The sequence below is a fragment of the Pelecanus crispus genome, chromosome 5, assembly GCF_030463565.1.
Source record: "Pelecanus crispus isolate bPelCri1 chromosome 5, bPelCri1.pri, whole genome shotgun sequence".
Lineage (NCBI taxonomy): Eukaryota > Metazoa > Chordata > Aves > Pelecaniformes > Pelecanidae > Pelecanus > Pelecanus crispus.
In genome coordinates, this window is record NC_134647.1 from 66,954,295 (window position 1) to 66,973,014 (window position 18,720).

The 18,720-nt window shown below is 41.4% G+C and overlaps 1 protein-coding gene across 2 annotated transcripts in view; it reads left to right on the forward strand.

Annotated features, from left to right (window-relative positions):
- LRP8 (LDL receptor related protein 8) overlaps window positions 1-18,720 on the forward strand; it is a 194,371-nt gene that overhangs the window by 110,577 nt on the left and 65,074 nt on the right. For both annotated transcript variants that reach the window (XM_075710192.1, XM_075710193.1), the window contains exon 3: window positions 8,147-8,269. In XM_075710192.1, coding sequence (XP_075566307.1) covers window positions 8,147-8,269 — 123 coding nt within the window. The remainder of the gene's footprint in view (window positions 1-8,146; window positions 8,270-18,720) is intronic.

Consider the following 18,720-nt stretch of genomic DNA (forward strand, 5'->3'; position numbering starts at 1 on the left):
CTGTCTGTACACTTGCCAGTTCCTTGTCACTGTTGCTGCTGCATGAGGATGAGCGTCATTGAGATTTTGTCGGTGGATGTGTTTTGGCACTGAATGGCAGGTACTTTTTCGCACCTGCCAACTTGCCACACTGCAGCGAGGTTGATCAGGAGCACCCAGAGGTGACTGCAGGCTGGACAGTGTTGTCAGCCTATTTCTGAGCAAAGCTGGGGGTGTATTTAAGATGCTGGTAGAAAAATCTGTCCCTTCCTCCCCCTTCCTCTGCAGAAGGACATGATTTTCCAATTTACAAGTAGAATGGGGGGGAGGTTGGTTGGTTTTCTTGTGGGTTTGTTGTTTGGGGTTTTTTGTTTGTTTGTTGGGTTTGTTTTGGTTTTTTAAACTCTAGAGACTTGAACACTGAGGTGATGTGGGGTCCTGGAAAATAGCAATGAGGAAATTGTCACAAAACCTGGTTTTGCACAGCTTAAAAGATCACTGATGCTTTACAAGTGGATCTTAAAAAAACCAAGAAAGCTGAAGGAAAAATAAAGGGAGCAGATGTTGGAAGGAGCCTTGCCCGAAGGAGAGTGGAGCACGTTCCTCTGAAGTGAGGCAGCGCTCGAGTTCTCTGCCCAAGCTGTTCGCAGCTGAGAAGCTCCCCAGGCAAGACAAAGCCCCAGCGCCCTGCTGAAGCCTTCAAACTCCAAAGGGGAAACTTGTCTTGAATACCCAAGTAGCATGTTTTACAGACCTCTAATGCCCTTGAAGGAGCACACCAGGCCAAGTGGTCATTGTGTCCTTGAATTCTCTTCTGGAGTTCCTGCTTTTCCTACTGTTAAAGCATGGTTTTTTTAAGGACAAACGCTGTATTCATTAGACCAGTTTGTATATTTGGGAAAAAACAGAGCAACCTGAGGACAGGTTGGGGAAAAATTTTGTTCAGTTCTGCCTTGATTACATCAGTAAATTTAGCAATGAAGGCATGTATTTGTTAGTTGAAGTCACTTTAATTTCATACATGAGAACAAAATGCGGTTTCAGCATTCTGTGTTTTTTCCATAGCTTTCCCTAGCTTGCAATTAGGTGCTGCCATTTTCTTCACATTACTCTCAGCATTAAACATGAAAATGTATTTAAATAATTCTAAATAGGAGGCTTACACATACTACCATTTAAAATGCACAAAGGTGGATACCTTTGATACTAACAAAAAATCACATGTGACATCTCTTTTTCTGCTTTTAATTTAATTGATTTGATTGATCAGAGGGGCTAGTTTAGACTCAGCAGCTGCGTGTTTTGGTTACTGTAATAGCAGCTTCAATCAATCCCAAACCCTCTGACTAGGCTTCTGTCAACTGGGCATTGTTTTCTGAGGCCAGTTCAGGGGATCTGGGGGAGAAGCTTCTTTAAAATGTGTTTCTGGTGGAGTATCAAAGGGACTGTGGTCTGTATCTGAACACCGGCTGTTTGAGGTGATCTGATTAATCTTGCTTTATAAATGTAATTGCCTGCTGAGATGGCAGCATGCAAAAAGTGGCCGGATTCAGAGAGCGGTTAAATATTCCCTTTCATTGGTTCAAGGTATCCTTAGTTGTCTGCAAATTAAAAGGACTCGACAGTCCACATCCACTAGGATTTCCTGACATTTCAACTCTCAGATCTTATCTGTTGTCATTTTGTAGCTGCAAAACAACATGTTCCTGGAATTTCCCATGCTGAGGATTTGGCAGCGAGGGGCTGCCTGCAGCCGATACCGTAGCCCTGGCAGAGGTGCTGCTGGTGGGATCGGGCTCCCAACATCTGGTGTTTGGGTGCCTAAAGCGTGGGCAGCTGGGCATGGCCAGGGATGGAGGACTGTTTGCCCACCTGCTGTGACCAGGAAATCACAGCGGGGTGGATTGTCGTACACTCCCTGTTACACTTCCTCCCTTGCAAAATCGATACCACGTTAGTCAACAGCAGGAATTGAGAGTACTCGGGCTGCAATATTGTCAGATGTAGGTTACGATTTTCAAATCTCTGTAAGAGGACTAAGACGTCCTTTGGGTATATAACCTGGTCAAAGAATTTGGGATCAATACCAAAGACTTCTTTTGAAGTGCAGGGACGTTGATGAAGTGCATGGTTGGGGCTCAGTCTCCTGCTCCAAGAGTGCTCTGTGTGTGGGAGTATATGTCAAGTTTGCATTGAACATAACTTCAAACTTAAAAAAAAATTAAAAACCAATTTGCTTTCTTGTATTGCTGGGAATTTTTGTTTGGGAGGGGCATCTGCAATGTCGTGGTGGCTGCGTTTGCGATCAGGAGTTGACTGAGGTTATATAAATGGAAGATACCTGTTTCCTGTCAAGTTTGGCATAGCCCAGAATCTCTGTCAAGAGCTGGAAAATGAGCCCAGCCCCTGCTTTTCTCTTGGTAAGCAGAAAACCTCACTGGGCCAAGCAAATGGTTCAACTGGGGTGATTTTTGCTCACTGTGAGACTGGATTAATTGAGGTCCTTAAGGGCAGAGTGAGCCGTAATAATGATGTATTTTATTCTGGGAAAAGCTAGCTTGTGGCCAACGTTACACTTCAAGCCGCTGTTGGTACCTCTCAGGGCTGAGTGATGGCGACGCTCTGTGTTAAGCTCCTGAACTCATGTGATGCTACTTTTCTTCTTCTTGTATGGAGTCTTGTCAGTGGCTCTGATAAGCCACTGATCAAAGTTGCCATTGAAGTTTCCCAGCGTGAAACGAAACCCTGTTTTATGAATTTCAGTTTCTCTTTCTGGCCTACCATCATCTTCCCATTCTCACATCCTACAGCATTGTGCTATTTTATTGCTGCAGAAGGATCACAGCAAAACTTTCATTGTATGGCCTTTTACTTTATTTTATTTTATTTTTTCAGCGGCTTAGGTGAAACTATTTTCCACAAGAAGGCTGAATACTGTCTGCAAATGAGAACAGATACACAGCTTCATGGGAGGTCTGGTGTTGATTCAGAAGTTAAAACAGGAGCAGGATCTGTGTAAAGGAATGAGGGTAGCATAACAGATGAAAACAAAGTTTTTCAATGTTTTTAGTGTCTGGGGCTCTTGGTCATTTGTTTTTTAATCCCTAATTGCTGTCTTCTCTCTGCAATAAACCTACCTGGGGTATGAGATGCAGAAGCTGCATGGACCCAGCTGGCTGGCAGCACATGCCGCGGACTGGCCCAGTGGCCTCTTTCTGCCCTCATCTCCCTCTGCGGAGCTGTAATTTTGATTGTTCTCTATTCAGCTACCAATTTTATGAAACTTATAGGAGTAGACTTATTTTTCACATCTTTCCCCCCTTTCAGAATTGGTGGAAATTGGTCAACAGTTGGGGGGAAAAGGGGATCTCAACAATCCCATCTCAACAATGGGGGAAAAAGGGGATCTGCGGGGTCTTCATAGGTTGATGCTCAAGGATGCTCTCAGCCTGGTTTTCTGTTTGGATACACGACCCAGAGACTGAACAAAACCTTAATCTAAAAATCCTGTGTTTAGAGTCTGGTATTATTACGTAGAGGTTCATTCTCTTGGGATGGGGGGAAACCTTTGTATTAACTGTCCTTTACAGGCAAGTTGTTACCAGAAAATGTGCTTTTATATCACTGCTGCCGTTGAATAGCTATAGGTTTGCTCACAGAACTGTTGATGATGAGAGGGAATATGTTCACTCTGCTCTTCAGCTGTGTTGGTTTGGGAAAGTTAGGAAAAATGACACTATTGTAGTATTACAAATGTGCAAAATAGGAATAAACAAGAGGCATGAACTGGAAGTTGAATCACAGAGGGCCTGGTATCTTACAAAGAGTAATTGTAAAGACGTTCCGGCCCCATAAAGCCTCTAGAACTGAAGCAAAAGTTAAGTGAGGTTAAATTAAGTGACTAAGGGCTTGTGGGGGTGGTGGGAGGATGTTGGGTTTTATTAGAAAGAGGAAAAAAAGAATAAATCCTGGACCTTTCAGTTAGATTCAGATACCTGTTTGGCTTTAGGGTCAGGGATTTGATCTTTCAGAGAGCGGTATTTTTGGAAGGTAGAAGTCACGTTTTAAATCATCCAGTCCCTGCTCCTAGCAAGTTCAAGATTTGGTCCTTTCAGTATGTATTTATTTCCTCCAATCTAATTATATATATCCCCAGTGATTGCTTTTTTATGAATTCCCTCTATAAACATTCATATTCTAAATCAGTCTCCTTGGGTTCTCTGGTTTTAATTTGCTGCAGGGATGAACCCTGAATCCTTACTTGCAGTTCAGAATAAGAGATGTGAGTAATGGAGAGGAAAAGGACATTTTGCAAAATGAGGGACCATGTTTGTTTGATGCAGTTAGGTTTAAAATTCAGTGTGTTAAGGTGTTTTTCTGTCATGGCTGGATAAAGCTGAAACCTTCATTTCCCCCCTTACCTTTCTTCCTGGGAGAAGAGAAGCAGGAATGACATCCTTTGACCAAGCCTTCCTTTGGAAAGCTGCCCAAGCCAGGGCTCATTCCCCATGGGATCTGAGCCCCATGGTCGCACAGATGCCGACTTCCACCCTGGAGTTTCTGACATATCTGTCCCGCTGCAGATGTGAGAAAGGAAAAGCAGGTACCAAAGGCAAATCAAGCAAGAGTCAAAAGAAAGGCAGTCTCTTTGGTGTCACTCTCTGCATCCGAGCAGGGAAGAAGATGAAAGGCTCTGTGTACGCTTCAGTAGCCTTCTCTTTTCTTGTTCCAGGTATCGGTTTGCCCCCCGAGGAGCAGAGGCGCAGGGATGCTGTGACTACTTACTCTTGTTTGTTTATGTTCATTTTGAAGAGACATGTGAGCAGAGCTGCCTGGGCTGCTTACGGCAAAGGAAATGGATCTCAGGGGAACAATTAGCTAAGGAAAATTATTTCTGAGCCAGGTGAAACCATAAAATGAACCTGTGTCCTCCCCATTGTCTAAAAGGGATGTATTTATTTATTTTGCATTTTAATGCACCACTGACAATTTATGGTGTGAGCGTCAATGAATTTTTTAATAGAGAATTGATAGAAGAAAGGTGTATAACATGGGAGATTAATAGAAAAGGTTATCGGGCTTGAAAAAGAAAAAGGAAGAAAAAGACAGAGAGCTGATATTTTAATTAACTGCTCCCTGCCTGTGTTGTGATCCCAGAGACATGATGATTGAGTGCCAGAAGGTGAATCTGTTTGGAAATAAAGTGATTCTAGTCTTGCATTAGAGGTGAGAAATGAGACAGTGCTTCAGTATTGTTGCAGTTTGAATAATCTGGGTTGCTGTTTGCAACACAAAGCAGAATTTATTGGAATTAAGACAGTCTGCAGAGCCGTGACCCAATGTGTTGGAGTAATAGTAGTAAAAAATAATAACAAATAAAATATAGTATATAAAATATAAATAATAAAACGCAGAAACAGTAAAAAAAAAAGTGTAAGGAAGTCTAATAATCATAGACAGGTTTGCACTCCCCCTCCCTTAATCATGCTCCTTTAAGAGATGGGACAGCTTAGATTCAAACAAAGGACCAAATGCATTTGTATCCTGCTGATTTATCTGGCACAGGATTGTTGGACCTTCGGGTGGGCATGCGGACAGGGATGGTGCTTTTTTGTTAGGCCACCACTGATGAGCGGTTGTGCCCAACTTCATTTTGTGAAGGGGAGCTGCACTGGGGGAGCATGTTAACACCTTCCAAATGATGCCCTGGGACTGTCAGTAATGCTTTTCTCCCCCTTTTGTGAATCCTGGCAATCTATTAATTGTGCTGCCGAAGAGCAGCGTCAGGGGAACAAAGCAATCAGTGCCACCATCTGCTGTGAGCAGGTTGGCCGTGTTGCAGGGAATGCCTGTTACGCTCTTTTCTGTGGCTGACCCCCTCGCTCGCGCTTGCGTCCACATGTCCCGGAAATAACAGTGATCGGAGTGTTATGTTAGCCTGATGGAAAAAAGGAGAGGTTTATTGTGAGGTAGAAAAGTAGTTGTGTTGATGTCTGGATCTCTAGAAAATGAGTCAAAGGACAGCTTTCCTGTGGAAAGCAAGACATTAGGACATTGAGAGAGCTGGTATAAAACTAAACACGTTTTTAAAATTATGTTTCTTATGTGTCCGGTATTATACTAGTCTCTGCTTTCTGGATGAAGATGTAATTGTTTCATTTGTAGATGCCATAACCTTCCCCTAACAGTAGATACCAACATTTTACCCAGTCAGCTTCCCAGTGAGCAGGGGAGTGCTCCGACTTTGCTTATGCATGCATACCCCATCTGTATCTGGTCAGAGTTTCTGACCGTTAAATACATCAGATTAATTAAATCAAACTTACATTAAATAAATAAGAACTGATGCTTGATATTCTGTTTCACAAGTTTTTGTTTTCTAACTGGAGATGTTCAAGGGAAGGTCTGTTCCCTCGGATAACAGATGTACAACGTCTTTGGAAGATGAGACTGGATTCTTAGTATCACTGGTCTCTTGTAAAACTCTTGGTCTATATGGGGTGGGTTTTTTTTCCTATGTTAGTTCATAATATCTGGTTCTGAATGACTGAAGAGAAAATTGTCCTTTTTTTTCCCCGAAATCTGGCTCATTTAGCAACAGAAGGGGAGTAAATGTTATGTTCTCTTTATAAAGTGCATCCTGAGAGATTGTACAGCTGCTTTGTGACGCTTTGCAGTGTCTTCCTGCTGGATGCCTGCTCAGGGAAGCTGCACGTTTTGTGTTTAGAACATGAATACTTGATTTCGGCCATGTAGACCTCTCCAGCACCTCACACAGTAATGCTTCTTGTTTCCTGTGTGGGCATGTGACCGATATTTAACGTGGCTCCCTCCCTGACAGCAGCTCATGTAAGAAAAAAAGGAGGAGGGGAGTGGGTAATCAAACCCTGGAGGCTTATCTGTTGTGTTTAATGCTCTGAAAATGTTTGCTGGAAGAAATACTGATGTGACGATGATATGTGCACATGACTTATATCAGAGAATAGCTATCAAGCTCAAACCTCACTGTGAGGGCAGCTAAGCGGTGGAACAGATTGCCCAGGGAGGTTGCGCTGTCTCCATCTTGAGGATTTTTAAGACCGGACTGGATAAAACCCAGCATAACCTGGTCTGACCTCAGAGCTGACCCTGTCTTGGGCAGGAGGTTGGACTTGATGACCTCCTGAGGTCCTTTACTACCTGAATTTTCCTGTGATCCTATTAGGTTGTCAGCAGCTTTGCAGAGGGAAGAAACAAATCTTCTCCCCGTCACCGCTTCCTATCTAAATTGATCGCTAACAAAGGTAGATAGATACCAGTTAGCCACAGAGTCTTGCACTTCAAGGGTGGTAACACTGAGACTGAGCCATTGCTCACAACTCTCATGGTATGGCTGTTCAGTCCAATTCCTGGCAGAAAAGCCACTAAAGTCACCATTGCAAAAGCGGTGAGTGACTGGTGATCACATTGACACTGAGGCCAAGGACTGAAGGGGCCGGATATCTATAGATTACTTTCTTTCTGCTGTGGTGAGAAGATGCTGATTTGTATTACAGGGCACTGATTGTGCTGTGCTGCTGGCACAGAGGAACAGACCAATTAATTGCTTGAGTTCATGTCTTGCATCTTTTTCAAGCCCTAGATTAATGCAAGCAAAGCAAAGAGCATGGGGTGGTTGACATTTAATGAAATTTTTTTTAGTGTTTGGAGGGGTGCTTTATGATCGTCTACTATGGTGACAGATGTACTAAAAAGCCATGAATAGATTGCATAGATAAAAACATTATTACTTAGATAACAGTACCTCAAAGGTGAGACTTGTTTGTCTTACCTCTCTGTAAATCATGCAGCACACTTTGAGTTCCATGTAGGCAGTAGCTTTTTGTAGTAGAAGCCTTAAAAAATTATTTTGAAAAAGAACACCCCTGGTTTTTGAATGTCTGGAAAAAGACGTAAGAGAGTGAAACTATGTTAAATAATGGAGGGATAAGAGTTCTAGCAAGAAGAAACACCCATCTTTGATACCTGTTTGACTCTGTCATGAAGAAGCTATGTTGAATGTGAAGTGAATCCTCTCAATACAGGGCAATCGGTATCATCCTTAGTGGGACTGGATGCAATGGAGGTCTTTTGCACTGCTTATATTCATGACAAGTGCTTTTTTTTTTTTTTCCCCTTCCCCTTGCAGCGAAGAAAACTTGTGCTGAGTCAGATTTCACTTGTGACAACGGCCACTGCATCCCAGCCAGGTGGAAATGTGATGGTGAAGAAGAATGTCCTGATGGGTCAGATGAATCAGAAGCAGCATGCAGTGAGTAGCACAAAAACCTGCTGTTTCTCAGACATGTTGTCTTATCAAAGCGTAGAGAAACTGGAGGTCTTATTCCCAGCACTTGCAGGATGATCTGTCAACTTTTCCTTCTGTAAGAGCAGAAAGTAAAGACACAAAAGATTCGGGTCATTCAAATCATCTGGTTTCCAAACTTTCAAACCAGTTTTCCAGGTTGTGATACAGGCAGAACTAAGTAGTTTGTATTTCTGTCTGTAACGGAATTGAAAACATCTCTAGCTCTGTTTATAGTTTATCTGGTTGTAGAGCTCATGATCAGCAGTGGTGCATGAAGATTCACACTCACCTGGGACCAGGCCTTTTGGAAACTCAGACTTGCAGCATTTTGCATGGTAACATATTGGGATTTATCGTCACTGCAGACAGCACTTCTGTCATTGGAGAGGAACTTTGCAATGTTAAAATATTGCTCAATTTTTTTTTTTTGCCTTTGAGAACAAATGAAGAAAAAGGTAGCAGATCAAAGATGTGCAATGTAAAATAACTAAAGCTGAGACTTTATGTATGACAGATGTTAACTGCAGCTAACACCTTTTAAAAACCCATTGATTCAGTAAGTAAAAGGACATGCTTGATTTTCATGTAGCGCATTTTATCTTGTTCTTTTGACTCTCCAAGGAGGTCCATTTGTGCTCCATTGTTCTAGAACTGTGAAGGTTGTCTGATGTTGAGTTGAAGGGAATCCCAGGGATATTTTAATGAAAACACTAATATATAGACTTCTATTTGTGTGCTTATGTACATCTGCAGATTTGTTCTTGGACAGACCAAGAAACTAGTACAAGCCATTCTATTGAATTTCCAGTAAGTACTTCACAAATACATTCCCATGAGTCAGAAGCCATGTTGGAGGAAGTATTTTATTGGATTTCACCAGAATGGGGCACATAGAAGCCTTCAAAATTAACCATACTTTTATTTTTAAGCCTAGTACCAGTCCTACTTTCTCCCTAATTAAGAAAGATTAATGCACTTCCCTTGCATAAAATGAATGGAATCATTTTCACAGCCATATACAGGCTACAGAAAAAATTACTTCAGTAACTACATTAACATATTTATGTACTGTATGTGTTGGTCTTTCACCCTGCATCCTCCTTAGTCAAAAGCTATCTTACTAATGCTACTTCCACTGCCTGATTGCCTGGAGCGGGGCTGAATAACTAAGCAGCTCCATTCACTGCAGTCTCTGTCTGTAAATCTCTTGTCAGAGGCTATAGCGTGGACTGTGTATAGGCCATGCATTGCTAAGATCCCTGACGATTTCTCTTAATCATCTTCCATTCCTTTTCTAGCCATTTCACCTTCCACTTTTCCCCGACTTACTTCATCCTCTGGGGAAATCAGCCTACAACTTAAGTATTGCAAAAGAGACTTGACCTGAGCCTCTGATTGTTACACTATGAGTCTGCGGTCCTGAGAGGAAAGTAATTTGTTCAGGTTTGTGTGATTGCCCGCCTCTCCCCGCTTGAAACCTTGTGAGACTAAAGTCAGCATTTCTGTGGTGGTTCTTCTGTTCAGAAAAATAGATGGCCCTTGAAACATCTCCCTGCTGCTAATGGGAGTGGGCCAGTGTCACCTTGACACAGGAAGTTTGTTCCCATTCTGTAGTACATGCCTAAGAGAATTCCTAGGGAAAGTAGCAGTACCTGTATGGACCAATTCTTAATTTTTTTTTTTTTTTTAAATATAAGGGCTTTGAAACCAGCTCGAAGACTGTGGCATATAACTGTGCTGTATTTTATTTGTTTGTAGCACTCTCAAGCAGATTTACCATGCTTTGTCTCAGCACAGGATATTTAGGTTTTGTTATGAGTTTTAGCCAAAATAGATCAATTTTTGTTTGATGGATCCATGAACTTGTGTCTCGATGTTCACAAGATACTTAAGACAAGTCTATGTCTGACTTGTGGCTAGCTCACAAGAGAAACCAATGTTTCTGTCTGTACCAATCAAAAGCTTGCCTTCAAATCTTAAAAATGTCTGTAGCTAGAATTTTGGAACTTGTTTTACAGGATTATTCAGATCTGAAGTTCACACTTAATCAGATGAAGATCAAGTAGTTTTAATCTTATGACTGTTAACAGCTGTAGGCTTTAATTGCACGGTAAGGACATTCTTCCCACATGTTTTGTATCCTTGTCAAAGTATGTGTGATCTCAAAGGCTGATCCAATCTGCTCTGTGAGGAAACAGAATCAACCTGGTAATGCATAAGCACAGTGCTGGTTGTGGGGTTAATTCACATATGTTTGTAGGTCTTCCTACCACCGCTGGTCAAGACAGCAGTGAGCCATAAACCTGGTGGACTATTAAACAAGAAACTGGAGTGTTAGGCTTTGCTTTTAATTTGTACCCTTAGCATAAAAGGCCTAGCTCTTTGTGTGTGTAAATGTTATTTAAGGGCACAAAAGAGGCTGTAATGACAGACGGAGAATGTAGTGAGAGGAAAGACATATAGTTGGACGTTCCTGTATGGTCCCTACCTCCAGTCCCATTTTCTTTCTCCTTGATGCAAACAAGGCTGAACTTTCTCCATGTGGCTGAGGAATGATGGCAGGCCCCTATGACGGTCTCATTCTCCTGCTTAGAAATGCAGCACAGCCCTTTGGAGGAGCCTGCACACTGTGGATTTTCCCTAGGGAAGGGGCAGGTTGAGAAACGGAGATTTCTCACCTCTGGCAATATCAAACTGCTTTATAAAATCAATTGCTTTCAGACAGGCCACATAATTGCCAGCACTTCTGCCAGGATCTAGGGTTATTCCTCGATTAATGCAACATTGGGACATTGTCCATAATCCATGCAAGCTAGGGAGGTTAAGAGCATTGATAATGCTGACTGTTGCATTTTAGGAGTATTTCCAGCTTAGAATATGATGAAAACAAGGCAGTTCCTCTCAGCATCTAGCCACCTGCTAAATGGCTTTTTATTTTCTGAATGCTTTTGTGGTGTGTTTTTAAATATTTTTGTGCTCTTCTATTGGTAGTTAGGGATGTTGTGTCCCCATCTCTAATGCTCGGTTAAAGGTAACAGTTTGTGGTCTTTTGTTTGTTTTGTTAGATAACCCCACTGCAAAACCAGGACAGTACTTTGCTCTTTCTGTTTCCCAGATCACTGAAGTTGCTCAGCTTTGTACTTAATATCCTCTCTAGGGATGTAACCCATCCCCAGGTGTTCAGGACAGCTTGACCTGTCTCCTGTCAGATAGGTAAGATGGCATCACAGCTGGACAGACTTCTGTTGGACCTGTGATGTCTGGGGCCTTTTCTGCTATTCATGCAATTATTTTTTTTAAACTGTGTTTTCTTCAAGCCACTGAATGTGGCTGGGAGTGGTAGCTATAAGGGTATCTTTTGAGTCCCATTGAATTGTCAACTGATGAGATCTATAGGACTTCCCGCTCTTGTGGGTTTTGGTGCTAGTTGAAGGTTGATTAATTTCTAGCATGGGCTGATTTTGGAGAAGATGGTTATCCAGGCTTTTGGTTTGAAATGGGTCATTACAAATAAGAAACTGGTTAGCTTTCTTCATTTTTCTTTAAGCCAGATCCTTAACCTAAACATGCTCTCACATCCATAGGTTTGTCCAAGTGAATTATTCATGTAACGTGTGTCACCACTAAATCTCAGTGTTCTGCCATCTGTCAGTTTTTCAGTGCTATTATCTGGCTGCTGAATTTATTTTGTCTCACTTAATTTATATTAAGGTTGCAAAGAAATGTGTCCCCCTTTTCTGTGAGCTGATCTACTCAGGGGTGTCTTGTGGGCTGGATCTGTTCTCTCTGAAGTCATCATCAGAAATACTGCCAGTTGAGGGGGGGTGGGTATTATTTTTTTTGTTTCTGTGTGGAAGCAGATTGAGCCCCTAAATCAAGAGAAGCAAAATCATGTGAACTCAGAAATTAGTGCTATCCACAAGGGGCAGAAGGGACCAAATTCGCAATTTAAGAAGTTGTGTTGATTGAGGCTGGGGGAGGGAGAAGAGGGAGGAGGAATTTAATATTGAAGAGAAGAAAGTTCTTTTGAGAATCATACTTAACAAATGAAAAGAAGTGGGATGGTGGGTGAGACAGAACAAAGAAACACCATTTAGCTGTGCTGCAGTGGTACTCCTGGTGGGGAAGGGCAAGAATGAGTACTTGGGCATGCCAACTTCTAGCCTCATCTTCCTTGACAAAGCCTTTTTACATTCAGCGATTGGTTCAGGAAAGGATGACTGCTTGTATGTAAAGCAAATGAACCACTGTGGCCTTGCAGGATACATGCCAAGAAAATAGCCAGGGAGAAGCAGGCTTGTCCTCTTGTTTTACATCAGCCATTGCTGCTTCTCCCTGCCTGCCGTGAGGGAGAGCCTAGAGTGGGTGCAAAACTGCCGCTGCTGAAGGTGCTCTGAAGTGATAATGGATTTCATCTTCATCATGCCAGCTTGTTAGTATGCAAGGAGCTCCACACAAATCATTAAAAAGGATAGCAAAGTATCTGGAAGTAGTGGGAGTAGAGTTAGTGCCTCTGTCAGCCCAACGCCTGCGACTCCCACGTACCTCACCAGCAGCTGTTTTGAGATACAGAAAATATTTTTGACCTCAGAGTAGGCTCGAACACTGAGGATCTTATAACTGTTTGCTGCAAGGTTATACAGCAGCATGCCTATGCCAACTGCAGGAGATCTTTGGTAGCCTACACATACGCTCCCATTGGAGAGCCCATCATGGCCAGAGCCCCAGACTTATTTTTCATCGCTCTCACTAAAATCAGTGCAGTGTGGCTTGGTGATCACCCTAGAGCTGTGGTGCAGCTGCTGCTGATACACACAGGCTTTGCTTATGCATATGAAAAGATTCCTTGCTATTTTCCTATCCAGATTCTTGAAGCTGAGAGAGGGGGAAGGGAAGTCATTTTTCTTACTCAGCTAACAGAGACCTCCAGCAAAATGAATGTTATCCACCTAATGCTGTTCCAGTGCAGGTACTGAATCATTCTGCTTTTTTACAAGAAGGAAATTTTAAATTTCCCTCTGAAGTATTTTGATTATTTAACCAGTGACTTAAACAAAAAATCTCTAGAGAAAAATAAAAACAAATGCTAACAAACAGTAACAGCACTGATGGGAACACAAATTAAAAGGATAGAGCAAGTGAAAACCTAAGCTGGCAAACTCTTGCCTTAGGACATTGTATATATAATGAGATCGAGGAATGCAGGCAGCATAAACTCACCACTTATTTCTTTATCAGATATGTGACATTCTCCTAGTTAAGAGCAGAAATTGTTATACAGGAACGTACAGTAGGGTGTTATGAGGAAGAAAAAGAGAAGGGGAAACCTGAATTCATATTGCATTTAATAGGGGAATGATTTAATAGGGCAGGTTTAATAAGCAGCAGTCTTGGAAAGAGATTTTTAAATGGAAATGGAATATAAAATCAAAGCGTGAATGTTGGTTTGAAATAGAGTAGCAGTTCATGCAGTCCTTTTTATTTTGAAGTACATTTCACTAGTCGTTCCAGGAGATGTATCTAAACTTGACAGTTATATTTTTAATGGGTATTTTCCATGGTCCTGGGCATTTTGTGTGCTGTTGCTGCTTATGCTGATCTCTCACAGTGGTGGTCAGTTCTGTCCTCATTTTCTATTAAGTTGCCCAAATGCAAAATTCTGTAATTGTTGGTAGTATTGACAGTATTGCTCGCCCCCAAATGCACAGTGCTCTCCTAGCTCTCCGCTCACCCCAAAGGATATTACGTCTCTATTATTCTTCTTTGATACAGGTCTCCTGCATGACTGAGTGAGTTTGGTGACATTACTGCGCTGTTGTGGAAAGTCACTTAATAAACTGTTCCCTGCTCCTGGAGAACTTACCCTGGGAGAAGGGTGGACTGTCACATACACTGGGCCATTGAACTTCAAGTAGCAAAATAAAAACTAGGCCAAATCAGCCAGGCACAGCCAGATACCAGGTTTTAGGACCTGGGGCAGTAACAGAGAGGATTCCCCCCCCCCCCCCCCCCCCCCCGCCTTATCTTTTTCCCCCCAACATTAAGAGCAGATCTGTTTGTATATATGTGATAAGATGGTGAGGGATTGTAAATGCAGTGGAACGTGTAAGTTAAAGACCATTCTGTTGGATTGATTTGTTACAGATCATTCAGGGAATTGAATAAGGTGATGTTAATGTCAGATACGCAGGTGTGCATTTTAACAACACTCTCACTACACTAACTGGCGATTGCCAACATAGAATACAGCAGCTTTGCTAGTCTTGTTGCTGACCCCCTGCAATTGTCCCCCCGTCACTGTCCTTGGCAGGCTGTTGGGGGCACTGCTAGATTGCAGCCGCTGAGGACCGCATCTGTAAAACAAATATAGGACAGGGTACGGGGTGTGGAAACATTGCTAGAGCTACAGGACCCTCCCAGTGGCAAGGCACAAAAGAGGCAGTCTCATTTTGCAGATGCCCAGACTGGTTTGTAGGGCTAATGATGAAAGCTTTGATTTGTCAATGAGATCAAATTTATTGAGACAGAGTAAAATGAAAACAGCTCATGATAATCTCTCTATGAAGTCATGGAATAATTTAAGATAGAAGGGAGCTCTGGGAGTCATCTAGTCCAATCCCCTGCTCAAGGTGGACCCCTGTCCTCAGGTTTGACCATATTTATTAATGAAAAAAGTCCCTATATCTCACCAGATTTTCCTTTGTTGCAGCATGTGTCTGTCGCCTCCCATCCTGTCACTGTGCACCTCTGAGAACAGTCTGGCTCCATCTTCTCTAGTCCCTCCCATTTTGTAGTTTAAGGCAGCAATAAAATCCTCCATTAGCCTTCTCTTCTGATGGGTGAACAAATGCTGTTCCCTCAGCCTGTCCTTGTATGTAGTCTCTCATTTCAGATTATTTTGTCAGGTAACTGGAAATGACACAGTTCTACAACCAGGATACAGTTTTTGCATTGTTCACTCACCTCTGTCAAAGCTTTACCACATCTAAAATATAACTTAAAAATGAATTCATTTTTATGTCTTTAGTATGCAACTTAGCTTCCAAGTCTACTTAGCAGAAGGTTCCAGACTCTTGAAAACTCCTTTCCATGAAAGTGTTTAACAGTACACTAGAGATGGACAACACTTATTTGAGGTCTGTTGGCCGACTAGTAGTTCCCTACGGATCGTGGCTTATAGTCTAGTGCAGATTTTTAAGTCCTTTTTATCCTAAGGGCCTCTGGTTCCTTAACCACTGTAACTGCTTTGAATGCCTCCAGGTGTCCTTTTTGAGCAACCCCAAGTTGACCTCAAAGGACACAAAACTGTAGGGACTAACATAAGAAGTCTTTGACAGGGTGAGGAACCAAATCGTTTTTCCTGCATCCTGTTCCTTTTCTTGAAGCATGAAATTATCATTTTACATCAAAGGAAATTCAGCAAACTCAAAAGCCTGGCTGTTTATCCCTGGTAGTGGGATAACTTTATCTGTGGCTAATGGGCAGTGAATTACATCTTAGTTTTGATGATTACATGGCTGTGGTGGTCTCAGCATTTTACTTACCTAGAGATGTAAATGAATTTAGGGTATGTAATGATTGTGCTCCAATTCTACCAGTGCTAAAAATTTTAAGTAGTACCTGTTCAAAACAAAATGTGTTTTCCCTTTTAAGGGAAGGTGCTTAGAGCTTTTATCTCAGGCTGAGTCCAATAGGAAAACCAATAGAAAATACTGGTTGAGTCTTTTTGGACGTTTTTATTGTTCTTTTCTTAAGCAATGTTACCTTGCAAGAAAGTTGCTTTTTCATACAGCATTGACATTTGCAGTGTTCCTGTACCTCAGATCAACTTTGAGCTTTTGTTAGTTGACTGCTACAAAGATTTAGATGCTGGCGTTTAAATATTTTTCCTATTGGTCTAATGTGTTCACACAGTTCATAAACAGGAATGGTCATAAAAGGATTTGATGCTGCCTTTTTATGGCTATAATCAATCTTGCAGTTATTTCAATAGGAGAGAATAGCAGGAAAGTGAAAGTTGAGCATATGAAGCTCTTGTATGTGTAATTATTTAACAGGCCATAAATATTGAACTAGTAAAAACTTCAGAGGTTTTCAGAAATACTCAAGCAGCTTTTCATTCCCTGGTGCTTTTGTTTTCTCTGTTCTCTTGCTGCTTGCTTTCTGAAATACAGATTACCTGATTTTTATATTTATACCTTTGCTTGTTTGTTGGGGGAGAGGGGGATCACAGTTGGTTTATTTACTGTGACTGATATGAAAAGGAAATAATTCCTGGGAATCAAAGGCAAAACACAATTTGAAAATTTAAATGTTTTGCTAACTGAATGAAGCAGTATTGCACTGCAAGAGCACAGAAAGCAAACCTTTTCACCTTTCTTAAATGGGTGAATTATGGTGTGAGGAAAATAAGTGAATATTAAATGACATTATTTTAACATTTTTCACATTTAAATAGCTTCTGTGTTTTAATATTGTAATTAATTGTATGTTGAAGCTGTGATTCCTAGTTCCACCACCTTTTCCTTGATAGGTATTTTTCCTCTCTTTCTCCATTTCTACAGTTGTAGGATCGTGTTTTCATTCAGGACAAACTCCCACTGAAATAATTTACAGTTTTAATAAGGGTATTGTGATAGTCCATCCTGCTTCCTTGAGGATTAGGATCATGATTAAGACTGGTTTAATATGCAGTCTCTGCATGCTTTGGTAGATAATTTATGTAATTTAAACCTTGCACTGGGGACTATTAAGTCTCTGAAATGCTTTCAGTCAGATTGTGTTCTGGGGTGAGGCATGGTCACTGATGGCGTTATCTGCACGCGTGAGGGTAGTGTGGATCTTCACCCTGTGCACTGTGGGATGCAAAGAGCTTCCATAGATGCTGAGCACCTTAATCAGGGCTTTGCTTTAGCAATAGCTTCTAGTCTACTTTGTAGGGACGCGGTATTCAGTGGCTATATTCAGAGCGACAGATTTCAGCTCACCCTGTCTTGTATTTTAACACCTTAAAACATCTTAAGAATCCTTTGCATTAACATACAGAGGACTTAGTACCTTTGTTAGACTGCATGGGCTTACACATTCCCATATGAATGGACTCATGCCAGTTATTGCACCATTATTCTGGCTTATACTGCTAGGGTAGTCATCTTACCATGTAATTTGAGTTCTTTAAGTGGACTGTTGTACAAGACTCAAGTTATTGTATAAAGACTCTGAATTCTCTGTTTTGGCATAGAGGTTGCAAACACTAGTCATTTTAGCACAAACATAACCATGCTTCTCCTTTTTTTTTTTTTTTTTTGTACAGGGAAAAGCAAGTCTGCCATGTTTGACAGTCAGCAATGTCATTTCTAGTTATTGCGTGTGCATTTATATGGGTAAAATTATACATGTGCATATGTGCATTTCTAAATACACAGACACAAAAAAAATAATGGTGTGTCGTTCAAGCATTTCAGCAGGTATATTGGCCCTGTATGGAATGTGAATTAGAAATAGCAATTAAAATACTGAATTCTGCTAGAATTTATGTCTCTTCTTCAAATTCTGCCTCTAGACATGTTGCAAGTGTCAAACTTAGAGCTGAGTTGTGTGAACCAGCAGGAATATTTGTAATGAAGTAAAGGTGTAGGTGGTAGGGGAAAGCCTTTTCTTCTCAGCCACAGGTCTACACACTACTGTTCTTGTGCAACAGCCTGAACACATTCAATTAAAATTGCCATCTAAGCTGCCTGTTCCATGCTCTGAAAAAGAAAACAGGTGGGGGTTTCTTTGTATGTATATAAAAGATTAAATGTTCACTCCAAGATAAGAAACGCAGTTATTTAATAGCAGCAGAGCCTTTTCAGACTTACTTTCTTTTGCACATAGAAGACTGAGGACATATTAGAACTTAAGTCTATGTTAGTCTACTGAATCCTTTTTTTGCCCTGGGTTCTTCATGTTCTGCTGGTCCCTTTGAACAGGAATTAATTTGTTAATACTTTTAACACCTCAGAAGAGTTGTCACCTTAGCATGAAAAAGCAGCATCTTCACTTGGTGTGAGCTCAGATCTTGGTGAAGGAATTGCCTCTTTGTGGCCATGCAGATGTTACCAGCAATGGTGCAGGATGGCTTCCTTTCAACCTCTGTGGGTGCTGGAGATGGCATAACATGGAGTGTAACGCTGCACTCAATTTTTCCTCTACAGTATGAATTTTTAAAAAGCCCTGGGTGCTGTTTGGTATACTCGATCCTTTGATAGAACAGAGAGGAGATATCATAATGGCAGATACAAGGTAAAATACCAATGTTGTGGCATACTTAGGCAAGCTTTTCATTTGGATTAAGTGCAGACTTCAGGTAGCAGGAAAAGTGTTTTACAATTAATTCCGGCAGCTTCCTGGAGACTTGTATAATTTTTCTTTCT